General features: G+C 53.7%; 1 protein-coding gene across 1 annotated transcript in view; it reads right to left on the reverse strand.

Moving 5' to 3' along the window:
• Positions 1-23,153, reverse strand: part of LOC140411190 (dynein axonemal heavy chain 8-like) — a 2,783,184-nt gene that overhangs the window by 2,570,234 nt on the left and 189,797 nt on the right. The window contains exon 6 of the mRNA XM_072500280.1: positions 4,528-4,717. Within this exon, the coding sequence (XP_072356381.1) occupies positions 4,528-4,717 (190 nt within the window). The remainder of the gene's footprint in view (positions 1-4,527; positions 4,718-23,153) is intronic.

Genomic DNA, 23,153 nt, shown 5'->3' on the forward strand with positions numbered 1-23,153 from the left:
AGTTGATGGGCCTGAGCGAGCACTCAGCAGAAAGGCAGGATTCAGACTATGGAATAGATTGAGGAGCACCTCTGTGTCATCGCCACCCTGCCCTCGGCAGTGACCCACTGTCAGTGCCATACCAGGCCCAGAACCCTGTATTGATATTACACAGACCCTGGGAGGATGGGAAATGGGGAGTGGGGTGGGAGGAGAGGATGGTGTGGGGGTGGTGGGGGGGGGGGGGGGGAGTGCAGAGGGATGAGGGAGTTGGGGGAGAGTGAAGGAGTGAGGAGCGGAGAGGGTACGATGATGGACGAGGCCATGTCCTATATGAAACGGGTTAGGATGAGGGCCTCCCTGGACACACGCTGCTGCCACCTGTCCGCCAGCCTCCGGTTCCTCCCCGGGATCGTCCTCAAGCTCCTCCTGTTCTGGCCTCTTCTCGTCCTTCTCCTCCTCGCAGGTGGCCACAAGTTCCTCCTCCTCCACCATGTCGCCCCGCTGCTTTGCCAAGCTGTGGGGGACACAGCAGACCACCACAAAGCGGACGGCCCTCCAGGGAAGTGTACTGCAGTGCACCACCAGAGCAGTCAAAGCATTGTAACCACATTTTCAGCAGTCCAATGCACCGCTCAATGACAGACCGCCTGGCTGCATGATCCTCGTTGTACCGGGTCTCCACTTTAGTCATCGGCCTCCGCATTGCCGTCATTAGCCAGTACCCAACCACCATCCAGGGGTGGTCCTTGAAGAGGCCAGGGTGTCAGACTGACCCAGGATGCAACTGTCGTGTATAGGGCAGCACGGTAGCACAATGGTTAGCAGCGTTGCTTCACAGCTCCAGGGTCACAGGTTTGATTCCTGGCTTGGGTCATTGTCTGAGTGGATTCTGCAGGTTTTCGTGTCTGCATGGGTTTCCTCCGGGTGCTCCGATTTCCTCCCACAAGTCCCAAAAGACGTGCTGTTAGGTAATGTGGACATTGTGAATTCTCCCTCCGTGTACCCGAACAGGCACTGGAGTGTGGCGTCTCGGGACTTTTCACAGTAACTTCATTGCAGTGTTAATGCAAGCCTACTTGTGACAAATATTATACTCCCTGTGAAGCATGCACACGCATACATGATCTTAAGGTTGTAGTCGCACATGAGCTGGATGTTCAGGAAGTGGAACCCCTTCCTGTTGATGTAAAATACTCCCAGTCGGCCCAGTGCTTGCAAGGTGACATGCGTGTCATCTATGAGCCCCTAGACCTGGAGCATCCCGGTGATGGCGGACAATCCTGTTGCCGGTCATCTTTTGGGCTTGGTCCTTATCAAAGTTTATATAATCAGCCGTGACCTGTTGAATGTACCTATGGTTTGTAGCATGTGAGATGCCACACAAGTCCCACTCAAGCCTTGAAATGACCGAGGAGTAGAAGTTCAGGGCTGCAGTGACCTTGAGGGCTACCAAGAGTGGGTGTCCTCTTCCTCACCATGGTGCCAGATCTGCGAGGATATAGCGCAGGTGCTGCACTGTCTACTTGTTGAGGTGGAGCCTCCTGCGGCACACGCTGTCTGTTATCTGCTTGAAAGACTAGCGGCGCTTGTACACCTTGGGCCATCGTGGGCCACCCCCTCTGGGTCTCACCCTGGCCTGATGGGCAGCCGGGTCCTCAAGATTTGGGGCGGGACCAGCACATGGGTCGCTGCCTCGAGCCTCTGTCGACGCTGCTGCTGCTACCTTCTCTAGCATCTGGCTGCCTAACCTGTCAGCAGCACCATTAGAGCAAGTTTCACGGGATCCAGAATATTGTCCATGCTGTTGAATATCTGTACGGAGAGGATGTGAGACTGACAACCAGTGATGTCTTCCACCCCGGATCCCTCCAGTCACACTATTGCTCTCCTCCCCCGCCCACCCCCCACCCCCTGGCACACACTGCCCACGTACACCCAGCCGCAGCAGGGCCCCTGCTCACCGTACCTCAAACCCTGTTCCCCAGCCACCTGCACATAACCTTAGCTGGTCCGGGCGCAGGCCGCTCCCCATTGCACTCACCCACCCTCTGGCCATGGGCATGTCCTTAATGCTGGGGCCCATCCCCTGGGTATTCGGATGTTGGCTGCTGCGTCCGTGGTATTGCCTCCCGCAGTGTTCTTTTTAAAAATTCTTTCATGGGACGTTACTGATGCACGATCAATTACACAAAGACGAGAGTAGGATGTAATCGAGGCTTTATTACACTGAGATGTGTGGCCTCCTACAGCAGCTGACGAAATGGCTGCTGTACTGGAAGCGCACATATTTATACTCCGCCTACTGGGTGGAGCCAGCAGGCAGGGATCTACCCCCGTACCTGTAGTACAGGGGCCTTACCGTAAAGCACCTATATCAACATCCTATAGATACAATATATACATCAGTGGTGACTACCACATTTACCCATCCCTAATTGCCCTTAATGGAGCAGTTAAGAGTCAACCACATTGCTGTAGGTCTGGAGTCACATGTAGGCAAGGCGGCAGATTTCCTTCCCTAAAGGGCATTAGAGAACCAGATGGGTTTTTACGACAATCAGCAATAGTTTCATGGTCATCATTAGACTTTTTATTAAAGATTTTTATTGAATTTAAACTTCACCATCTGCAGTGGCAGGATTTGAATCTGGATCCCCAGTTAATTAGTCTGGGCCCCTGGTTTACTAGTCCAGTGACAATATCACCATGCCACCGCCTCCCTGAGCACAGGCACAGAATCCAAGTATCACGGTCTGATTGGGATTCTAGGCAATAACCCCTACATGCTACATGGCACGCCTACCCACAGGAATCCACTTGAGGTTTGTGATGTGCTCGTTTAACTATGATTGCCAACTCCCAAAAAGCAAGAGCCTTCATCTGCGTGGCCAGAGGCCTCCAGTGGAAGTTATGGATGGTCGGTGGGACAGACAGACAGGAGCAAGGGTTGTCTCCAGAGCATCCCGGGTACACAGGATACAGGGGTTGGTATAGCGGACCTGAGTGCAGTTGTCCCCCCCCAGCAGAGATCCAACCGCTCCGGTACCCCAGCCCCCCAATGCGGCCTACCCCAACTGAGGCTGGACCTCCCGTTGCCCGCCACCTCCCTCTCAGAACATGGGTAATAAGCCCAGTGCTCCCGGTCTCTTTGCCAGTGAGTGAAGATGGCTCCTCACCACCTCGGGTTCATGCAGCAGCCCCTCTGCCAATTTCACATCTTTAAAAAGGAGTATTAATCGATGCCCACGTGACCATTTGCTGGAGAGGCGATTAGATCACGGGAGGCTGTTGGATATGGAGCGGCTGCCATTAATTGTATGGAAATTGAGCTTAAGTGGTGACTAATGGTCTCTCGCCACGCTACGTGGGTTCCCGATTTTGCCGATGGGAGCGGGCCGGTTAGATAGCGAACGGATTGGTGCCTGGAGCTGTTCTCGTTTTTTTGCCTCTCTCACTATTTAACGGCCTACTCACGTTCTCGCTCAAGCGCAATGCAGCCACTGAATCCCTCACAATCTGCATTCCTCCGAGTCCAGATCCAAACAACATGCCACAGGCATGAACAGCATCGGGAGCCAAATTGAGACAAGGAAATCCTGCAAAGGTATTTCTATCGATCCATTCCAAAATGAATTGAAACTCTTACCAATCATTTCATTTGAGCCAGAATCAAAATTCCAGGTACTTTCTTCAACAAAATAGAATAATTTGACAATCTGCTTCTTGTAATGTTTACTAGAAAAGAGAGGGCACATTTACTTGGGAGATGTAACTCTAGGTGGGATAGGGGAACAAAAAAAGTCACAAAACAAAAATATCAATCAATTGGACATTCTGAGTTCTCTCTCTGTGTACCTGAACAGGAGCCGGAGTGTGGCAACTAGGGGCTTTTCACAGTAACTTCATTGCAGTGCCGATGCAAGCCTACTTGTGACAGTAATAAAAGATTATTATTACAGTGCAGAAAGAGGCTATTTCTAAAGAGCACCCTAACTAGGGCCACTCACCCTGCCCGATCCCCGTAATCCCACCTTTTGACACTAAGGGGCAATTTAGCATGGCCAATCCACCGAACCTGCACATCTTTGGACTGTGTGAAACTGCAGGAAACCCACACATGCACAGGGAGAATGTGCAAACTCCACACAGTCACCCAAGGTCGGAATTGAACCCGGGCCTCTGGCGCTGTGCCGCCGATATACTACTGATGCTTTTAACCTGGAAAATAGACAAGCATATGAGGGTGATGGGAATGGATGCTTACGATGGTAGATGAGAAAATGTGGGAGGAGGTTCAAGTGGAGCATAAACTCTGATATGCACTGATTAAGATGAATGGCCTGCTTCTGAGATGTACATCAAATGCAATCTTCATGCTCCTTTGTTTTCTTTTCATTCTACGGTCTTATCGTGTTGATTGATCAACCACAAGATAATATCTATCTTGCTAATTAAGTACCATATATGGCCAATGGTCTAGTTTTTAAATACCCACGATACATTATCTGTTTATTCACAGCCCAATTTAACTTTTAAACAACTTACCATTTAAGAAAGTGATGTATTTGCGAAAAATATCCTTGAAAGCTTTCTTCTTTCTCTCCCCAAGTACATATTGATTAAGTGCTCCCCAGTTTCCAGTTGCAGAAATAGCTGGCAAGAAAATATTTTGTAGCATTGTTGCTGCACCAGTAAGTATTCCATCAGTACAGTCCAAGACACCAAAGTATGCTTCCTGTAAATAGGCAGACCAGTTAATGAAGACATTATGTCAAAAATTGTTAGAAAAGTGCAATGCATGGCCTGAGGACACATTCCTCAGTTTCTGGTGTGTCACCACACGGAGAAAATTAATTATTATCTACCTGGTGCGTAATTAACATTCATTCAATCAGGAGCATCTAATATTTCACTAAGAGTACTCTGGTCATGTCAACTTTAGGGAGGGTGAAGGATTACAAGATATAATTGCAAAGATTTTTCGCTAAGGCAAAATCCAGAGCAGTTTCAGAATGCTGTAAAGTTTATTCTTGCCAAATGCAAAATGGACTTTCATTTACCGTTGTTTAGATGAACATAATTTAAATAATCAGGATAAAACCATAGATTTTTGCAATGCAGAAGGAGGCCATTCGGCCATCGAGTCTGCATCGACCCTTTGAAAGATCACACCCCCACCCTATCTATCCCTGTTACCCCATGTCTCCACCTGACCTGCACATCTTTGGACACTAAGGGGCAATTTAACATGGCCAATCCACCTAGTCCACTTTTATAAGGCCACAAAGAGTTCACACCGAGTTTTGGAGAAATAAAAACTTAGTTTATTTTACAACAACTATTACAGAAGCTCCAGTAGCTCCCTGCTGGGTTGTCCTTAGTTGGTGCCTTATTAGCCAACTCTATTTATCCATAGCAAAACATTGTTAGAGGCCCCCCTTATCGGGGGAGTTCGTAATCTGCACGATCCATGGGGTAGTTAATCATTCCCATCCTGAAAGATGCGTGCGCGTTATAATATCCGTCCACACAAAGTCTGAAGAATCCTCCGAAGACTGTGGTGAAGGAGGGCGACAAACTCGCTTAGCGTCTAGCTGGACGTCGTGCACCCGAGGTGCCAGGTTGGGTGGTGCATACCTAGAAGGTGAACATCACTTCCAACACGATCGTCGTAGTGGCTACAATTCCTGAGGCTGCGGTTCCGAAGACTCCCCGTCGGAGCCTTCTTGCGTTTCCATCTACGGGTCCGAGTCAACAACCTCAGTCATGTTAGTGTCTTGACTGCCTTGGGCCTCCGCCATGGCCTGATCAGGCAGCAAATGTGCTTTGCGAAGACGTTTATGAAGACGAGGAAGGTTCGAAGAAGTGGTCGCCTAGGCTGAAAGTGGTAAAGGTACTATCACTTGTTCTGACCTTGGGTTACACCTGGTAAGAAACCAGCCCTGTTTGGGGGAAGATAACGTCGGAGAATGTTGGGCGCTGTCAGCAAATTTTCTAACAAAGACCAAGTCACCTGGTACAAAGTGCCAGGGCTGTCAACGTCAAATGGGGCAACGTCCTTGCGCACTTTCGCACCGGTCTGGAAAAATCATACTAAGGCGGGTACGAAGTTTCCGGTCCATCAGCATTTCAGCGGGGGCCACTCCAGTTACTGCATGCGGTGTGGTCCTGTTGCAAAATAATGGACGAGCCAGCCTACTGTTCCAGAAGACTGCTCACCTCCATCCCATACATCTGCTACACCCCTTGCTCCGTGCTTTTCCAGGAGAGCGCAATATGAAGACAGAATAGGTAGACAGATTTTGGAAAAGAGTAAAATCAACAGGGTTGTGGTGATGGGAGACTTCAACTTCCCCAATATTGACTGGGACTCACTTAGTGCCAGGGGCTTAGACGGGGCAGAGTTTGTAAGGAGCATCCAGGAGGGCTTCTTAAAACAATATGTAGACAGTCCAACTAGGGATGGGGCGGTACTGGACCTAGTATTGGGGAATGAGCCCGGCCAGGTGGTAGAAGTTTCAGTAGGGGAGCATTTCGGGAACAGTGACCACAATTCAGTAAGTATTAAAGTGCTTGTGGACAAGGATAAGAGTGGTCCTAGGATGAATGTGCTAAATTGGGGGAAGGCTAATTATAACAATATTAGGCGGGAACTGAAGAACCTAGATTGGGGACGGATGTTTGAGGGCAAATCAACATCTGACATGTGGGAGGCTTTCAAGTGTCAGTTGAAAGGAATTCAGGACCGGCATGTTCCTGTGAGAAAGAAGGATAAATACCGCAATTTTCGGGAACCTTGGATAACGAGAGATATTGGAGGCCTCGTCAAAAAGAAAAAGGAGGCATTTGTCAGGGCTAAAAGGCTGGGAACAGACGAAGCCTGTGTGGAATATAAGGGCTGTTTAGCACAGGGCTAAATCGTTGGCTTTGAAAGCAGACCAAGGCAGGCCAGCAGCACGGTTCAATTCCCGTAACAGCCTCCCCGAACAGGCGCTGGAATGTGGCGATTAGGGGGTTTTCACAGTAACTTCATTGAAGCCTACCTGTGACAATAAGTGATTTTCATTTTCATTTCATTTTTCATAAGGAAAGTAGGAGGGAACTTAAGCAAGGAGTCAGGAGGGCTAGAAGGGGTCACGAAAAGTCATTGGCAAATAGGGTTAAGGAAAATCCCAAGGCTTTTTACAAGTACATAAAAAGCAAGAGGGTAGCCAGGGAAAGGGTTGGCCCACTGAAGGATAGGCAAGGGAGTCTATGTGTGGAGCCAGAGGAAATGGGCGAGGTACTAAATGAATACTTTGCATCAGTATTCACCAAAGAGAAGGAATTGGAAGATGCTGAGACTGGAGAAGGGTGTGTAGATAGCCTGGGTCACATTGAGATACAAAAAGACGAGGTGTTGGGCGTCTTAAAAAATATTACGGTAGATAAGTCCCCAGGGCCTGATGGGATCTACCCCAGAATACTGAAGGAGGCTGGAGAGGAAATTGCTGAGGGTTTGACAGAAATCTTTGGAGCCTCACTGTCTTCAGGTGATGTCCCGGCGGACTGGAGAATAGCCAATGTTGTTCCTCTGTTTAAGAAGTATAGCAAGGATAATCCAGGGAACTACAGGCCGGGGAGCGTTACTTCAGTGGTAGGGAAATTACTGGAGAGAATTCTTCGAGACAGGATCTACTCCCATTTGGAAGCAAATGGACGTATTAGTGAGAGGCAGCATGGTTTTGTGAAGGGGAGGTCGTGTCTCACTAACTTGATAGAGTTTTTCGAGGAGGTCACTAAGATGATTGATGCAGGTAGGGCAGTGGATGTTGTCTATATGGACTTCAGTAAGGCCTTTGACAAGGTCCCTCATGGTAGACTAGTACAAAAGGTGAAGTCACACGGGATCAGGGTGAGCTGGCAAGGTGGATACAGAACTGGCTAGGTCACAGAAGGCAGAGAGTAGCAATGGAAGGATGCTTTTCTAATTGGAGGGCTGTGACCAGTGGTGTTCCGCAGGGATCAGTGCTGGGACCTTTGCTGTTTGTAGTACACATAAATGATTTGGAGGAAAATGTAACTGGTCTGTGTAGCACACAAAGACTCCGTGAGACGAATAGAGTGAAGTCGATGAGGCTTTATTAAGCGTGTCTGTTCCGCCGCAGCTCGATAGTAGAATGGCCTGCGGGGGAGGACTCCGGCTTCTTATACTCCGCCTTCAGGGCGGAGCTAGAGGTCAACGGCCAAACAGGACCCGGGATCTGTCAGCCAATGACATTAGGGCTTCCAGTCCTACATGACCCCCTAATACATACTACCACATTCACCCCTTGTCAAAAATGAACCCGGCGGGGTGATGCTTCGCATGGTGGTAAGGGTTTACAGGGCTGGTCCTGGGAGGAAAACATTCATATGGCAATACAGTATGTACAATTTTGTCCTGTTTCAACTATTTACAGAAGGTATCGGGAGAAAAGCTAAATGTTCTTGTGAAAAGTCCATATATTGATTTAGATCGACGCCACGAGTCGGTCGGGCGGCCTGGTCGTCCGTGTCGATCGCCTCGGCCCCGGTGGTGGTGGTGGTGCTTGTACCGGTGTTGTCGTCTCCGGGAGCCTTACGGTTTCAGCTCGGGCTTTATTCTTGGTCGGGCCTGAGGGGAGGGGAACCGATCCTCCTGGGAAGGGGGCGGTCGCGGGGTGCGGCGGTGGCAGGGAGGGGGGGGGGGTTGGGTGAATGGCGTCGGGGGGGTGTGTGTGTTGCCGGCGGGCGTCAGATCCCGCAGGGAGACCGTGTCCTGTTGGCCGTCGGGGTACTCCACGTAAGCGTACTGCGGGTTCGCGTGGAGGAGGTGAACCCTTTCGACCAACGGGTCCGCCTTGTGTGCCCGCACATGCTTTCAGAGCAAGATGGGTCCTGGGGCCGCCAGCCAGGTCGGCAGCGACGTTCCAGAGGAGGACCTCCGTGTCGGGGTGGATAAAGCTCTCCGTGCTCCCGGAGTCGACTAGGCATGGTGTCTCGTGCCCGTTTATTAGCACCGTTGTCGTCGTCGTCTGGAGTGTCCGGGTCCGAGCTTGATCGAGCGTAATTGAAGCGAGACGTGGTTGTAGTAGTGGAGCGTCTTCCTCGAACCCCATGGAGCCGTCGACACTGGGGTCCGTTGTTGCCGTCCAAGATGGCGTCGGGGATGAACAAAATGGCTGCCCCCATACATCGCACATGGCTGGGGAGTCACAAGAAGGCGACGGGGGTGGACAAAATGGCCGCCCCCACGCGTCGTACAGGTCTGGGGTGGTCCAAGATGGCGGCGCCCTTCCTCCCCTCGTGGTGGCCGGGACCCAAAATGGCGGCGTCTGCGGGTCGCACATGGGGCGCTGGGGGGGTTGGGGAGCGTTGGGACCGCGCGGGGCTCCCTCATCTCTGGGGACAGCGGTGGTCGGGACCCAAATTGGTAGGGCCGGCGGGTCATACGTGGGGACGGGGGGGGGGTTGGGGAACGTAAGCGGCGTGCAGGGCTCCCTGTTCTCCCGGGACCGCGGTGGTCGGGACCCAGAGCGGCTGCGCCTGCGGGTCATACATGGGGCGCTGGGGGGGGTTGGGGAGCGTAAGCGGCTTGCAGGGCTCCCTGGTCTCCCGGGACAGCGGCGACCTCGCGGGACTGGCACACAACCGCGAAATGGCCCTTTTTCCCGCAGCTCTTGCAGATTGCTGCGCGGGCCGGGCAGCGCTGCCGGGGGTGTTTCGCCTGGCCGCAGAAATAGCAGCGGGCGCCCCCGGTGCGACTTGGCGTTTGGACCGCGCAAGCCTGTGGGGTGTCCGGGGGGGTGGGTTTGTCGCGACTGGTACGTACGGAGCCCAGTGGGCTGCCGCGCGGTCGGGGCCGTAGGCGCGGGTATTACGCGTGGCCACGTCTAGGGAGGCTGCTAGGGCCCGTGCCTCTGAGAGTCCTAGCGACTCTCTTTCTAGAAGTCTTTGGCGGATTTGGGAGGAATTCATACCTGCCACAAAAGCATCGCGTATTAACATGTCCGTGTGTTCATTTGCGTTCACCGAAGGGCAGCTGCAGGCTCGTCCCAAAATCAGCAGCGCGGCGTAGAATTCGTCCATCGATTCTCTGGGACTTTGCCGTCTCGTCGCGAGCTGGTAGCGAGCGTAGATTTGGTTAACTGGGCGGACATAGAGACTTTTCAGTGCTGCGAACGCCGTCTGGAAATCCTCCGCGTCTTCGATGAGGGAGAAAATCTCCGTGCTTAACCTCGAGTGCAGGACCTGTAGTTTTTGGTCTTCTGTGACCCGGCCGGCGGCCGTTCTGAGGTAGGCCTCGAAACAAGTCTGCCAGTGCTTGAAGGCTGCTGCCGCGTTCACTGCGTGGGGGCTGATCCTCAGGCATTCCGGGATGATCCTGAGCTCCATAGTCCTTTTTAGGCACGCTTAATAAATTGTAGCGCACAAAGACTCCGTGAGACGAATAGAGTGAAGTCGATGAGGCTTTATTAAGCGTGTCTGTTCCCCCGCAGCTCGATAGTAGAATGGCCTGCGGGGGAGGACTCCGGCTTCTTATACTCTGCCTTCAGGGCGGAGCTAGAGGTCAACGGCCAACCAGGACCCGGGATCTGTCAGCCAATGACATTAGGGCTTCCAGTCCCACATGACCCCTAATACATACTACCACAGTCTGATTAGTAAGTTTGCAGACGACACAAAGGTTGGTGGAATTGCGGATAGCGATGAGGACTGTCAGAGGATACAGCAAGATTTAGATTGTTTGGAGACTTGGGCGGAGAGATGGCAGATGGAGTTTAATCCAGACAAATGTGAGGTAATGCATTTTGGAAGGTGTAATGCAGGTAGGAAATATACAGTGAATGGTAGAACCCTCAAGAGTATTGAAAGTCAAAGAGATCTAGGAGTACAGGTCCACAGGTCACTGAAAGGGGCAACACAGGTGGAGAAGGTAGTCAAGAAGGCATACGGCATGCTTGCCTTCATTGGCCGGGGCATTGAGTATAAAAATTGGCAAGTCATGTTGCAGCTGTATAGAACATTAGTTAGGCCACACTTGGAGTATAGTGTTCAATTCTGGCCGCCACACTACCAGGATGTGGAGGCTTTAGAGAGGGTGCAGAAGAGATTTACCAGAATGTTGCCTGGTATGGAGGGCATTAGCTATGAGGAGCGGTTGAATAAACTCGGTTTGTTCTCACTGGAACGAAGGAGGTTGAGGGGAGCCCTGATAGAGGTCTACAAAATTATGAGGGGCATAGACAGAGTGGATAGTCAGAGGCTTTTCCCCAGGGTAGAGGGGTCAATTACTAGGGGGCATAGGTTTAAGGTGAGAGGGGCAAGGTTTAGAGTAGATGTACGAGGCAAGTTTTTTACACAGAGGGTAGTGGGTGCCTGGAACTCGCTACCGGAGGAGGTGGTGGAAGCGGGGACGATAGTGACATTTAAGGGGCATCTTGACAAATACATGAATAGGATGGGAATAGAGGGATACGGACCCAGGAAGTGTAGAAGATTGTAGTTTAGTCGGGCAGCATGGTCGGCACGGGCTTGGAGGGCCGAAGGGCCTGTTCCTGTGCTGTACATTTCTTTGTTCTTTGTTCTTGAATGGCTTGCTGCAGGGTCAGGGAATGTTTGGCTTGCAGTTTCTTTTGAGAGGCCATATTGTTAATGGCACAAACCAAGCGGTCGTGGAGCAATTCAGGTAGGACAGTGCCGTAATCACAGAAATGCTCAATGTTCTGTAACCTCAACAAAAACCCAGCACCAGACTCACCCGGGGTCCTTTCTGTGGTGTAAAAATGATACCGATGAAGGACGGGGTCAGATTAAAGTGCTGGCCTACGAAGGCTACAAGCTCATTCAATGTTTTAGTGTCTGAAGCCACTGGGTATGTAAGGTATCACTCCAAATGTGTGCATGCCACAGGAAGTGAGCAATATCACTACCTGGCGGCCATTCTCTGTGATATTGTTGGCCCAGAAAAAGTAACCCATCCTCTGTGTGTACTGATTCCAATCTTCCAAGCCTGCATTAAAGACGTCCAAAACATCCAAAAAGAGGCATGATGAAAAATAATTTCCAACCTGTATATCATGGAGACTGGGAGGTGACCTAGCAGCGTCGATAGCTATCCAGTATTTATCCTGGTCACCAGATTTATAAGGCCACGAAGAGTCCATACCGAGTTTTGTAGAAGCAAAAACGTATTTTATTTTACAACTACTATTATATACAGCTCCAATAGCCCCCTAAAGGATCTTCTTTCATCTGTGTCTTACTAGCTGACTCATTTGTACATAAACAAACATTGTAGACGTCCGCTGTCCCCTTATCGAAGGACCTCGTATTCTGCAAGGTCAATGGGTTAGTTAATCATTCGCACCCCGTAATACCTGTGTGGGTTATAACACCTGCACATCTTTGGACTTTGGGAGGAAACTGGAGCACCCGCAGGAAACCCAGGCAGACACAGGGAGAAAGTGAAAACTCAACAGTCACTCAAGGCTGGTACTGAACCGCGGTCCTGGCTCCTGGGTCTAACCAATGGTCATCCACCTCTCAGGTACCGCAATACCTGGTATTACCACATTCACCCCCTGTTAAAAAAGAGCCCAGCAGGGTGATGGCAAGCGTTAATCGTCGCCTTTCGCATGGTATGACCAGGTATGGAGGTACCGTAATGTCGAAGGTATTAACAAAGTTTTCATAGTGCAGCAATCAGTCGATTGGGTGGCCTAGTCGTCCTTCTGGAGCGTCTGGGCTTCGGCGGTGATTCTGATGGGGGTCCCGGCGGTTGCGACTCCGGGAGCGTGATGTCGTCCTCCCAGGCAGCTTCGTCACCCCTAGGCGGCGCTGTTGGGGCAAAAGGTGCACAGGGGGGGTAAAGCGCCTGTAGGGGGCGTCGGTGTGTGTTCGGGCCTCGGCTGGAGCAGCGGGAGTACTGACCCTCCAGTTAGGTGCTGTGGGGAGGGTGGGGGTGGGGGCAATGGTTCGGGTGCACGTGGGGTTCCGGCGGGCGCCAGGTCCCGAAGGGAGACTGTGTCTTGGCGGCCGTCAGGGAACGCTACGTAGGCGTACTGGGGGTTGGCGTGCAGCAGGTGGACCCTCTCGACCAACGGGTCCGACTTGTGCGCCCTCACATGTTTCCGAAGCAGGGTGGGTCCGGGTGTCGCTAGCCAGGTTGGGAGCGAGGTCCCGGAAGAGGACTTCCTGGGGAAAACAAGGAGACGTTCATGAGGTGTCTGATTTGTGGTTGTACAGAGCAGTGACCGGATCGAGTGGAGGGCCACCGGGAGGATTTCCTGCCAGCGGGAGACTGGGAGATTCCTGGACCGTAGGGCCAGCAGGACGGTCTTCCAGACCGTTCCATTCTCCCTCTCTACCTGCCCGTTTCCCCGGGGGTTGTAACTTGTCGTCCTGCTCGAGGCAATGTCCTTGCTGAGCAGGATTTGACGCAGTTCGTCGCTCATAAAGGAGGACCCCCTATCACTGTGAATGTATGCGGGGAAACCGAACAGTGTAAAGATACCCTGGAGCTCCTTGATGACGGTGGTTGTGGTCATGTCTGGACAGGGGATGGCGAAGGGGATCCGGGAGCGTTCGTCAATCACATTCAGGAAGTACGCGTTGCGGTCGGTGGAGGGGAGGGGGACTTTAAAATCCATACTGAGGCGTTCAAAGGGACGGGAAGCCTTTATCAGGTGCGCCCTCTCTGGCCGGTAGAAGTGCGGTTTGCACTCCGCGCAGATTTGGCAGTCCCTGGTGACGGTCCTGACCTCCTCGATGGAGTAGGACAGGTTGCGGGTCCTGATAAAATGAAAAAGACGAGTGACCCCCGGGTGATAGAGGTCCTCGTGGAGGGATCGGAGGCGGTCCACTTATGCGGTCGCGGGACAGGGCATCAGGCCCGTTTAGCTTCCCCGGACGGTACAAGATCTCGTAATTGTAGGTGGAGAGTTCTATCCTCCACCGCAAGATCTTGTCTTTCTTAATCTTGCCCCGCTGCGCATTATCGAACATGAAGGTAACCGACCGTTGGTCCGTGAGGAGAGTGAATCTCCTGCCGGCCAGGTAATGCCTCCAGTGTCGCACAGCTTCTATCTATGGCCTGGGCCTCCTTTTCGACCGAGGAGTGGCGAATTTCGGAAGCATGGAGGGTACGGGAGAAGAAAGCCACAGGCCTGCCCGCTTGGTTGAGGGTGGCTGCCAGAGCTACGTCGGACGCATCACTCTCGACCTGGAAGGGGAGGGACTCGTCGATGGCGCGCATCGTGGCTTTTGCAATGTCTGCTTTGATGCGGCTGAAGGCCTGGCGGGCCTCCGTCGACAGGGGGAAGATTGTGGACTGGATCAGGGGTCGGGCTTTGTCTGCGTAGTTGGGGACCCACTGTGCGTAATAGCTGAAGAACCCGAGGCAGCGCTTCAGGGCCTTGGGGCAGTGAGGGAGGGGGAACTCCATGAGGGGGCGCATGCGCTCAGGGTCGGGGCCTATGACTCCACTTCGCACTACGTAGCCTAGAATGGCTAGACGGTCGGTGCTAAACACGCATTTATCCTTATTGTATGTCAAATTAAGGATTTTCGCGGTCTGGAGAAATTTGCGGAGGTTGGTGTCGTGGTCCTGCTGGTCATGGCCGCAGATGGTGACGTTATCCAGATACGGGAACATTGCGCGTAAGCCGTACCGGTCAACCATTCGGTCCATCTCTCGCTGGAAGACCGAGACCCTGTTCGTGACACCGAAGGGAACCCTTAAAAAGTGATAAGAGCCGCCCATCTGCTTCGAAGGCAGTGTACTGGCGGTCACCATTACGGAGGGGTAGCCGGTGGTAGGCAGACTTGAGATCCACCGTGGAGAAAACCTTGTATTGCGCGATCCTGTTCACCAGGTCAGCTATACGGGGGAGAGGGTACGCATCCAGCTGCGTAAACCTGTTGATGGTCTGACTGTAGTTAATGACCATCCTATGTTTCTCCCCGGTCTTTACCACCACTACTTGAGCTCTCCAGGGACTGTTGCTCGCTTCGATGACCCCTTCCCTCAGCAGCCTTTAGACCTCCGACTGGATAAAGGTCCGGTCCTGGGCCAAACCCGTCTGCTCCTGGTGGCAACGGGTTTGCAATCCGGGGTAAGGTTCGCAAACAGGGAAGACGGATCGACCTTAAGGGTCGGGAGGCCGCAGACAGTAAGTGGGGGTATAGGGCCGCCAAATTTAAAAGTCAGGCTTTGCAAATGGCATTGGAAATCCAGCCCAAGGAGGGTGACTGCGCAGTGGTGCGGCAGGACGTACAGGCGGAAATTGTTGAATTCCCTGCCTTGGACAGTGAGGTTCGCTAGGCAGAACCCCTTTATCTCCACCGAGTGTGACCCGGAGGCCAGGGAGATCCTTTGATTTACGGGATGGGTGACAAGAGAACAGCGCCTTACCGCGTCGGGGTGAACAAAGCTTTCCGTGCTCCCAGAGTCAATCAAGCACGACGTCTCGTGGCCGTTGATGGAGATCGTCGTTGTAGCTGTTGCAAGCGTCCGGGGCCGACTCTGGCCCAGAGTCACCGAGGCCAGGTGAAGTAATTGAGAGTTCTGGTCGGGCAGCGTGTAGTCGGCTGTGCTGGGGGCCTGGGGCCCTATCCAAGATGGCGTCACCCATGGGTCGCACATGGTGTCCGGGGATGAAGAAGATGGCGGCGGTGAGGGACAAAATGGCGGCGCCCACCCGTCCAGCGTGGTGTCCGGGGGGCAAAATGGCCGCGCCCGCGGGTCGCACGTGGCCTTAGGATAGGGGGGTGTTGGTGAGCGCTGTGCGGTCGGGGCCTGAAGGGGGGGTTGCCGATAGTCGCTGAAGACTGCGGCCACGGCGCGGGCCTGGCAGACCCCCACATAGTGGCCCTTCTTGTCGCACCCTTTGCAGGTGGCGGTGCGGGCCGGGCAGCACGGGTGGGGATGATTCGCCTGCCCGCAGAAGAAATAGCGGTGTCCGGCGGCGTTAGCGGGCCGTCTCGCCGCGGAGGCTTGCGGGGTCAGGGGAAAGGTCTGAGGGGCTGCCGCTACGGGGTGCCACGCAGACCAGGGGACCGCCGCGCGATCGAGTGCAAAGGACAGCGCGTTTTTATAGGCAACGTCCCTGCCAGGGCCCGTGCCTCTGTAAGTCCCAGAGTGTCCATTTCTAGGAGCCTTCGGCGGATATCGGGGGAGGTCATACCTGCCACGAAAGTACCCCTGATCAAAAGTTCCGTGTGCTCGCTCCCCGAAACTGGTGGGCAGCCACAGTTTCGGCCCAGCACCAGCAGCGCCCGGTAGAAGTCTTCCAACGTTTACTCGGGGCTTTGCCTCCTAGTCGCCAGCAGGTGACGAGCGTAGACCTGGTTCACAGGGCGGATATAATGTCCTTCTAGCAGCTCGATCGCGGCAGCATAATTCTCCGCCTCCTCGAAAGAGGGTAGATCCCAGGGCTGACCCGCGAGCGTAGGAGATGCATCTTTTGTCCTTCTGTGGGGGTGTCGGCGGCCGTGTCGAGGTAGCCCTTAAAGCACGCCAGCCAATGTTTGAAAATAGCAGCAGAGTTGTCCGCGTGGGGGCTGAGCTGAAGGCACTCCGGTTTGATACGGAGATCCAGCCTTCCAACTGAAGTTGTAGCAGATTAAATTGATGCGCAATCAATTACTCTCAAGACGAAGTGATTCATAACTGAAGGCTTTAATCTGCTAGAACTCTTCCCCAGCAGCATCGATACAGAAAGTGAAGTCTGTTGGGACGGCACCGGTTCTTATACTCCACCTCTCAGGGCGGAGCTACGTACATCAACCAATGGTAGACTCCTGGGTCTAACCAATGGTCATCCACCTCTCAGGTACCGCAATACCTGGTATTACCACACACGGGAAGGAGGCTGCCAGCCGCTTCCGTTCGCCATGCCTGGGCGCAGGTGGCAGAGGCAGTCAGCGCTGGACCGGCCAGCGGTGCCGAGAAAAAAATTGCACAACATCCTCAGGGCAGCCAGGGTTAGTAGGCGACACTGTGCCGCTGGCACCAAACCCTCTCCCACACACCCAGAATCCAGACTCGACCACTACCCCCAACCTAGAGGTGGGCGAACCCCCACCCTGCACCATACACCGGGTGCACACCTACCGGCCACCATGGCCGGGTGGCCTGGCCACTGAGGTCACCCCCTGGCTGCATGCATGGACTGCCTAACGCTGTCGTTTTCTCCCGAGTTGGAGGATGACACATAGATGAGACTGTCACTTCTAGTAGCCTGGGCACCCAGGAAAAGGCTGCACAAAACCACTAGGAACGGGGGAAGACAGGAGGGGGACCGCCGGATCTGCGGCCCCTCACTGTGGCAGATTTCATCCAGTATTAACAAAAGCAGGCTCAAGTCTGTCGTCTCTGAATTTCCAATGGCGAGGTTCACTTGTACTTTAAAAAATCGTGAACTAGGCGCCGTGGCTGCTGAGGGAGAGAGAGAGAGGGGTTACGGAAAGTGTGCAACATCGCCATAGTTTGCTGACAGTTGTGATGCTGGCCCGGGGGGGGGGGCTTCTGCCAGGGCCGGTGGGAGTAGCGAGGGTTGGCCAGGAGGTGGGTATCCTGCAGGGTGAATGGGTGGACCAACATTGCCGCAGCCTGCAAGGCAGCCATGCAATTGCGCACGCCCAGCACAACCAATCCCATCTTCATCATAGAATTTACAGTGCAGAAGGAGGCCATTCGGCCCATCGAGTCTGCACCAGCCCTTGGAAAGAGCGCCCTACCTAATTTTGTTGGCTGGGATGGTGTGTGTGGGGAGTGAAGGGTGTAAATGCGGCTGCAGCCTCTCAGCTTCCTGAGTGCCAATCATGAATCCGGCAAATCCTGCACCGTTTCTCATTGGAATCAATTGTGTTCCAATTGGTGATGGTGCTAGCCCCTTAACAGTCGCAGAATCGGTCCAGGTGTGGCGCCAGTTTTCCTGTCGTGGAAGTCCATGAATCCTGCCCTGGCATCTACACTTAGTCTCAGGAATGGAGAACCCAGCCGACCATATCCACTGGTTCACCGAGGATAGATATTTTGTTGTTAAACAAGTTTTTCAAACATGATTTCCCTTTCACAATTCTATGTTGACTTTGTCTATTGAATTCATTGAGGTGTTTAAGTGTCCTGTTATTGCACCCTTTATAATAGACTCTAGTATTTTCCATACTAATAATGGTGGGCCTACCAGTCTGTAATATCCTATTTTCTTCCTCCCTCCTTTGTTCAAGAGTGGGGTTGTATTTGCTGCCCACAAGTCTGTCAGGATTCTTTCAACAGAATTTTGGAAGATAACAATCAACACTTTAACTATTTCTATGGCATCTCCTTTGGTACCCTGGGTTGTAGATTATCAGGACTTGGTGATTTATCGTCTTTCAAAGAACAAAGAACCATACAGCACAGGAACAAGCCATTCGACCCTCCAAGCCTGTGCCGACCGTGGTCCCTGCCTAAATTAAAACCTCCCCGCACCCCTGCGGTACCTTGGGTGAGGCGCCATCCGGATCGACGACAGTGGCCTTCGGATATTCCTCCCCTAAGGGAGCCTTCTCCAGAACCAATGGATGAGGAGCCATGTCCGTGTCAGACTTGTGGGCGCCGACCCCGTCGCGGACGCCGGTCCTGGGGGCGCCAGCGGTGCCGTCGTTCCGATGGAAACTGGGGCCAGCCCAGGGGCCGTACCTTCCATTTGGATGAACCTGCGGCGACTACTCCCGAGGACGTGGAGATGGAAGACGACTGCCTGCAGCTCCCAGTGTGGCCCCCATTAAGGTGACAGTACGGGTCAATGGTCACCCGCTTGAGATGGAGTTGGACACTGGGGCAGCAGTCTCAGTGATCGCCCAGAAGACATTCGACCGCATCAAGCAGGGTATACAGACCCTTACATTAACCGACACACAGGCCAGGTTGGCCACCTACATGGGGGAACCATTGGACATTGCAGGAACTACGATGACCCCTGTTGTTTCTGGAAGCCAGGAGGGGCGTTTCCCACTTATCGTGGTGTGCGGCCATGGGCTCAACCTGTTTGGTCGGGACTGGTTACACCATTTGCGGCTGCAGTGGCAGCACATCCTCCAAACAGCTTCTGGAGGGTTGACTGAGGTGCTAGGACGGTACCCAGATGTATTCCAGCCTGGTTTGGGGAAACTAAAAGGGGCCGTAGCCCGTATCCAAGTCGAACCAGGAGCCACGCCGTACTATTTCCGGGCGCACCCGGTGCATTACGCCGTGCTCGAGAGGGTAGGAGAGTGAACAGCAAAGAAGTTGCTGCTGTTGTTGTATATATATGTGTTATTGTAAATAAACGTTATTTCTTTCTATCCTTCAACTCGTGCTGAATTCTTCGTGGCCCTCACATTCTTTAAACCTATGTCCCCTAGTACTCTCCTACCCGAGGAAAGAGCATCTGACTATCCACTCTGTCCATGCCACTCATAATCTTGTAGATCTCTATCAGGTCGCCCCTCATCCTCCATCGTTCCAGTGAGAACAAACCAAGTTTATCCAACCTCTCCTCATAGTTTATACCCTCCATACCAGGCAACATCCTGGTAAACCTCTTCTGTGCACTCGACCGAAATGCTGCAAACAAAGGAGACGCAGCCAACAACAGCAACCTGGCCTCCAACAGCAGCCTACGACGCCTGGGCGCCGCCACCTTCTCCCACAGGCCGCTCCCCGGATCCGGCACCCTTCTCCAACAGCTCCACCATCGCATCCATCGTCCTCGACCAGGGCCGACCGCATCAGCTCGCCAGATCCACCATGGAGGTTCAGGTAAATTGTTTCGGCCGCTGCTCCCTCAAGGTACTACCCACGCGCAGGCATATTTTCATGGCCTCCAACTCCCAGTCGGCCGAGGTTTCGGGCTACTGCGTCGTCACCCTCTCAGTGAACGGCGTGGTGTTCCAGGATTTCAATTCATGGTCCTCCCTCACCTCTGCGCCCCCGCGATCCTCGGCCTGGACTTCCAATGCCACCTGCGCAGCCTCACCTTGCATTTTAACGGCCCCCTCCCCCCCTCACGGTCTCCAACCCCCAGTTCTTCCCTGATCCCCCCCCGGGTCCCACCTGTAGTCTCTCCACGCTCAGGATCCCCCCCCTTCATTGTTTGCTAATCTCACCCCCGACTGCAAGCCCGTGGCTACTAAAGGTCGGCGTTACAGTTTCAGGGACCGCCAATTCATTCGAGCGGAGATTAAGCACCTTCTCTCAGAAAAGATCATTGCTCCCAGCACCAGCCCCTGGCGAGCCCAAGTGGTGGTAGTCAAGTCTAGCGAGAAACACCGCATGGTCATTGACTACAGTCAGACCATCAACCGGTACACGCTGCTTGATGCGTATCACCTCCCCCACATATCTGACATGGTCAACCAGATTGCACAGTACCGGGTGTTCTCCACCATAGACTTGAAATCCGCCTACCACCAGCTCCCTATCCGCCCGGAGGACCGTAACTTCACGGCCTTCGAGGCGGACGGCCGGCTCTAGCACTTTCTTAGGGTACCCTTTGGCGTCACCAATGGAGTCTCGGTCTTCCAACGGGAGATGGACCGAATGGTGGACCAGAACAGACTGCGGGCTACCTTCCCGTATCTGGACAACGTCGCCATCTGCGGCCACAACCAGCAGGACCATGACGTCAACCTCACTAAATTCTTCCAAACTGCCAAACGCCTCAATCTCACGAACAACGAGGCAAAATGTGTTTTCGGCACCACCCGCCTCGCCATACTCGGCTACGTGGTGGAGAACGGTGTCCTCGGCCCCGATCCCGACCGTCTGCGCCCCCTTCTCGAACTCCCCATTCCCACCTGCCCCAAAGAACTGAGGCGATGCCTCGGGTTTTTTGCCAACTATGCCCAGTGGGTGCCCGAATACGCTGACAAGGCCCGACCCCTCCTCCGTTCCCCCTCATTCCCCCTCCCGCCCGAGGCCTGCCAGACCTTCCACCTCCTAAAAACCGCCATCGCCAAAGCTGCCATGCATGCGGTAGACGAGTCTGCACCATTCCAAGTCGAAAGCGATGCCTCCGACTTTGCCCTGGGTGCCACCCTCAACCAGGCGGGCAGGCCCATCGCCTTCTTTTCCCACACACTCCAAGGCCCCGAGATCAGCCACTCCTCTGTTGAGAAGGAGGCACAAGCTATAGTGGAAGCCGTCCGGCACTGGAGGCACTACCTGGCCGGAAAACCATTTACCCTCGTTACTGACCAACGATTAGTTGCGTTCATGTTCGACAACAAACAACGAGGTAAAATCAAAAATGATAAGATATTACGGTGGAAGATCGAACTCTCCACCTACAATTATAGTATCTTATACCGGCCAGGTAAGCTCAATGATCCTCCTGATGCCCTGTCCCGTAGTACTTGTGCCAATGCACAGGATGACCGACTGCGGGCACTACATAATGACCTCTGTCACCCGGGCGTCAGGCGGCTCTACCACTACATCAAGGGCCACAACCTACCCTTCTCAGTCGAGGAGGTCAAAGCCATGACTAGGGACTGCCAAGTCTGTGCGGAGTGCAAGCCGCAATTCTACAAGCCAGACAAGGCGCACCTAATCAAGGCCACCCGCCCCTTTGAACGTCTCAGCATTGATTTCAAAGGGCCCCTCCCCACCCACAACCGCAACACGTACTTCCTCAACGTCATCGACGAGTACTCGCGGTTCCCCTTCGCCATTCCCTGCCCCGACACGACCTCCGCCACCGTCATCAAAGCGTTGCACGACCTCTTCAAACTGTTCGGTTACCCCAATTACGTTCACAGTGACCGGGGCTCCTCCTTCATGAGTGAGGAGCTGCGTCGGCGTGAGTGAGGAGGCGTTGCCTCCTTCTCACTCCTTCATGAGTGAGGAGGCGTTGCCTCGAGCAGGACGACCAGCTACAACCCCCGGGGGAACGGACAGGTGGAGAGGGAGAACGCGACTGTTTGGAAGGCCGTGCTGCTAGCCCTCAAGTCCAAAGGCCTACCAGTCTCCCGTTGGCAGGAGGCCCTCCCTGCCGCACTCCACTCCATCCGGTCTCTTTTGTGTACTGCAACGAATGCTACCCCTCATGAGCGGATGTTTCTCTTCTCCAGGAGATCGGCATCCGTGACATCGCTTCTGTCCTGGCTCCTGTCCCCGGGAGACGTCCTGCTCCGCAAGCACGTGCGGACCTCTAAGGCGGAGCCCCTGGTGGAGAGTCCATCTCCTCCACGCCAACCCACAGTACGCATACATAGCGTACCCCGACGGGCGTGAGGAGACCGTCTCCATCAAGGACCTGGCCCCCTCTGGGGCCCCTGCCCCGCAACCACCACCCCGCTCCCTCTCTGCTCCCGTCGATCCCTCGGCCTGTTACTACTCCGTGCCAGCCGCTGTCATCCCGCAGTTTCGCCTCGAGCCAGCCGAAGCGGTGGGGGACGTCATGCCGCCTCGCGACCCAGCACCACCGACCGCACGGATACCATCGGACACTACCTCAGCGCCGCAGCTCCGACGTTCAAAGAGATCGACCAAACCCATCGTTCGTCTCGACCTCTGACGACACGGAACCTCCTGATGGACTCTGTTCACTGTGTTTGCTACTCCATATTTTCACCCCGGACTTCCTTCTAAACAAGGGGTGAATGTGGTGATACACCACTGTACTTCCCTACCATTGTACATAGTATATAATAGTTGTGTGTAATGTGGCCCTGTAATACTGTGTATTGTACTGTAGCTCTGTAGAGGTTCGGTCACCGGTAGGTAACCCGACCTGGCCACGGAGAGGTCCGCCTTAGCCACTCCCCCGGGAGTTAAGTATAAGAACCCGTTTCTGGGACCGGCCCCATTCTGTCTGGGGTCGTCTGTGTCGGGTAAGCCTCCCATGTAGTATATTAAAGCCTTAGTTAAAGTCTCACATGTCTTTGTGGTTCTTGACGCTTAGTGCATCAAGGTCCAAATCAACGGTCGCAATACCCCCTGCCTATTTGACTCCGGGAGCACAGAGAGCTTTATTCACCCAGACACGGTAAGACGCTGCTCCTTGCGCACCTATCCCGCCTCTCAAACTATCGCCCTCGCATCTGGGTCTCATTCGGTCAAAATCACGGGGTATTGTGTCGCGAACCTCGCTATACAAGGCGCCGAATACGCCCGTTTTAAACTTTATATCCTCCCTCAC

Source organism: Scyliorhinus torazame, chromosome 4 (genome assembly GCF_047496885.1).
Source record: "Scyliorhinus torazame isolate Kashiwa2021f chromosome 4, sScyTor2.1, whole genome shotgun sequence".
In the NCBI taxonomy this organism is placed as follows: domain Eukaryota; kingdom Metazoa; phylum Chordata; class Chondrichthyes; order Carcharhiniformes; family Scyliorhinidae; genus Scyliorhinus; species Scyliorhinus torazame.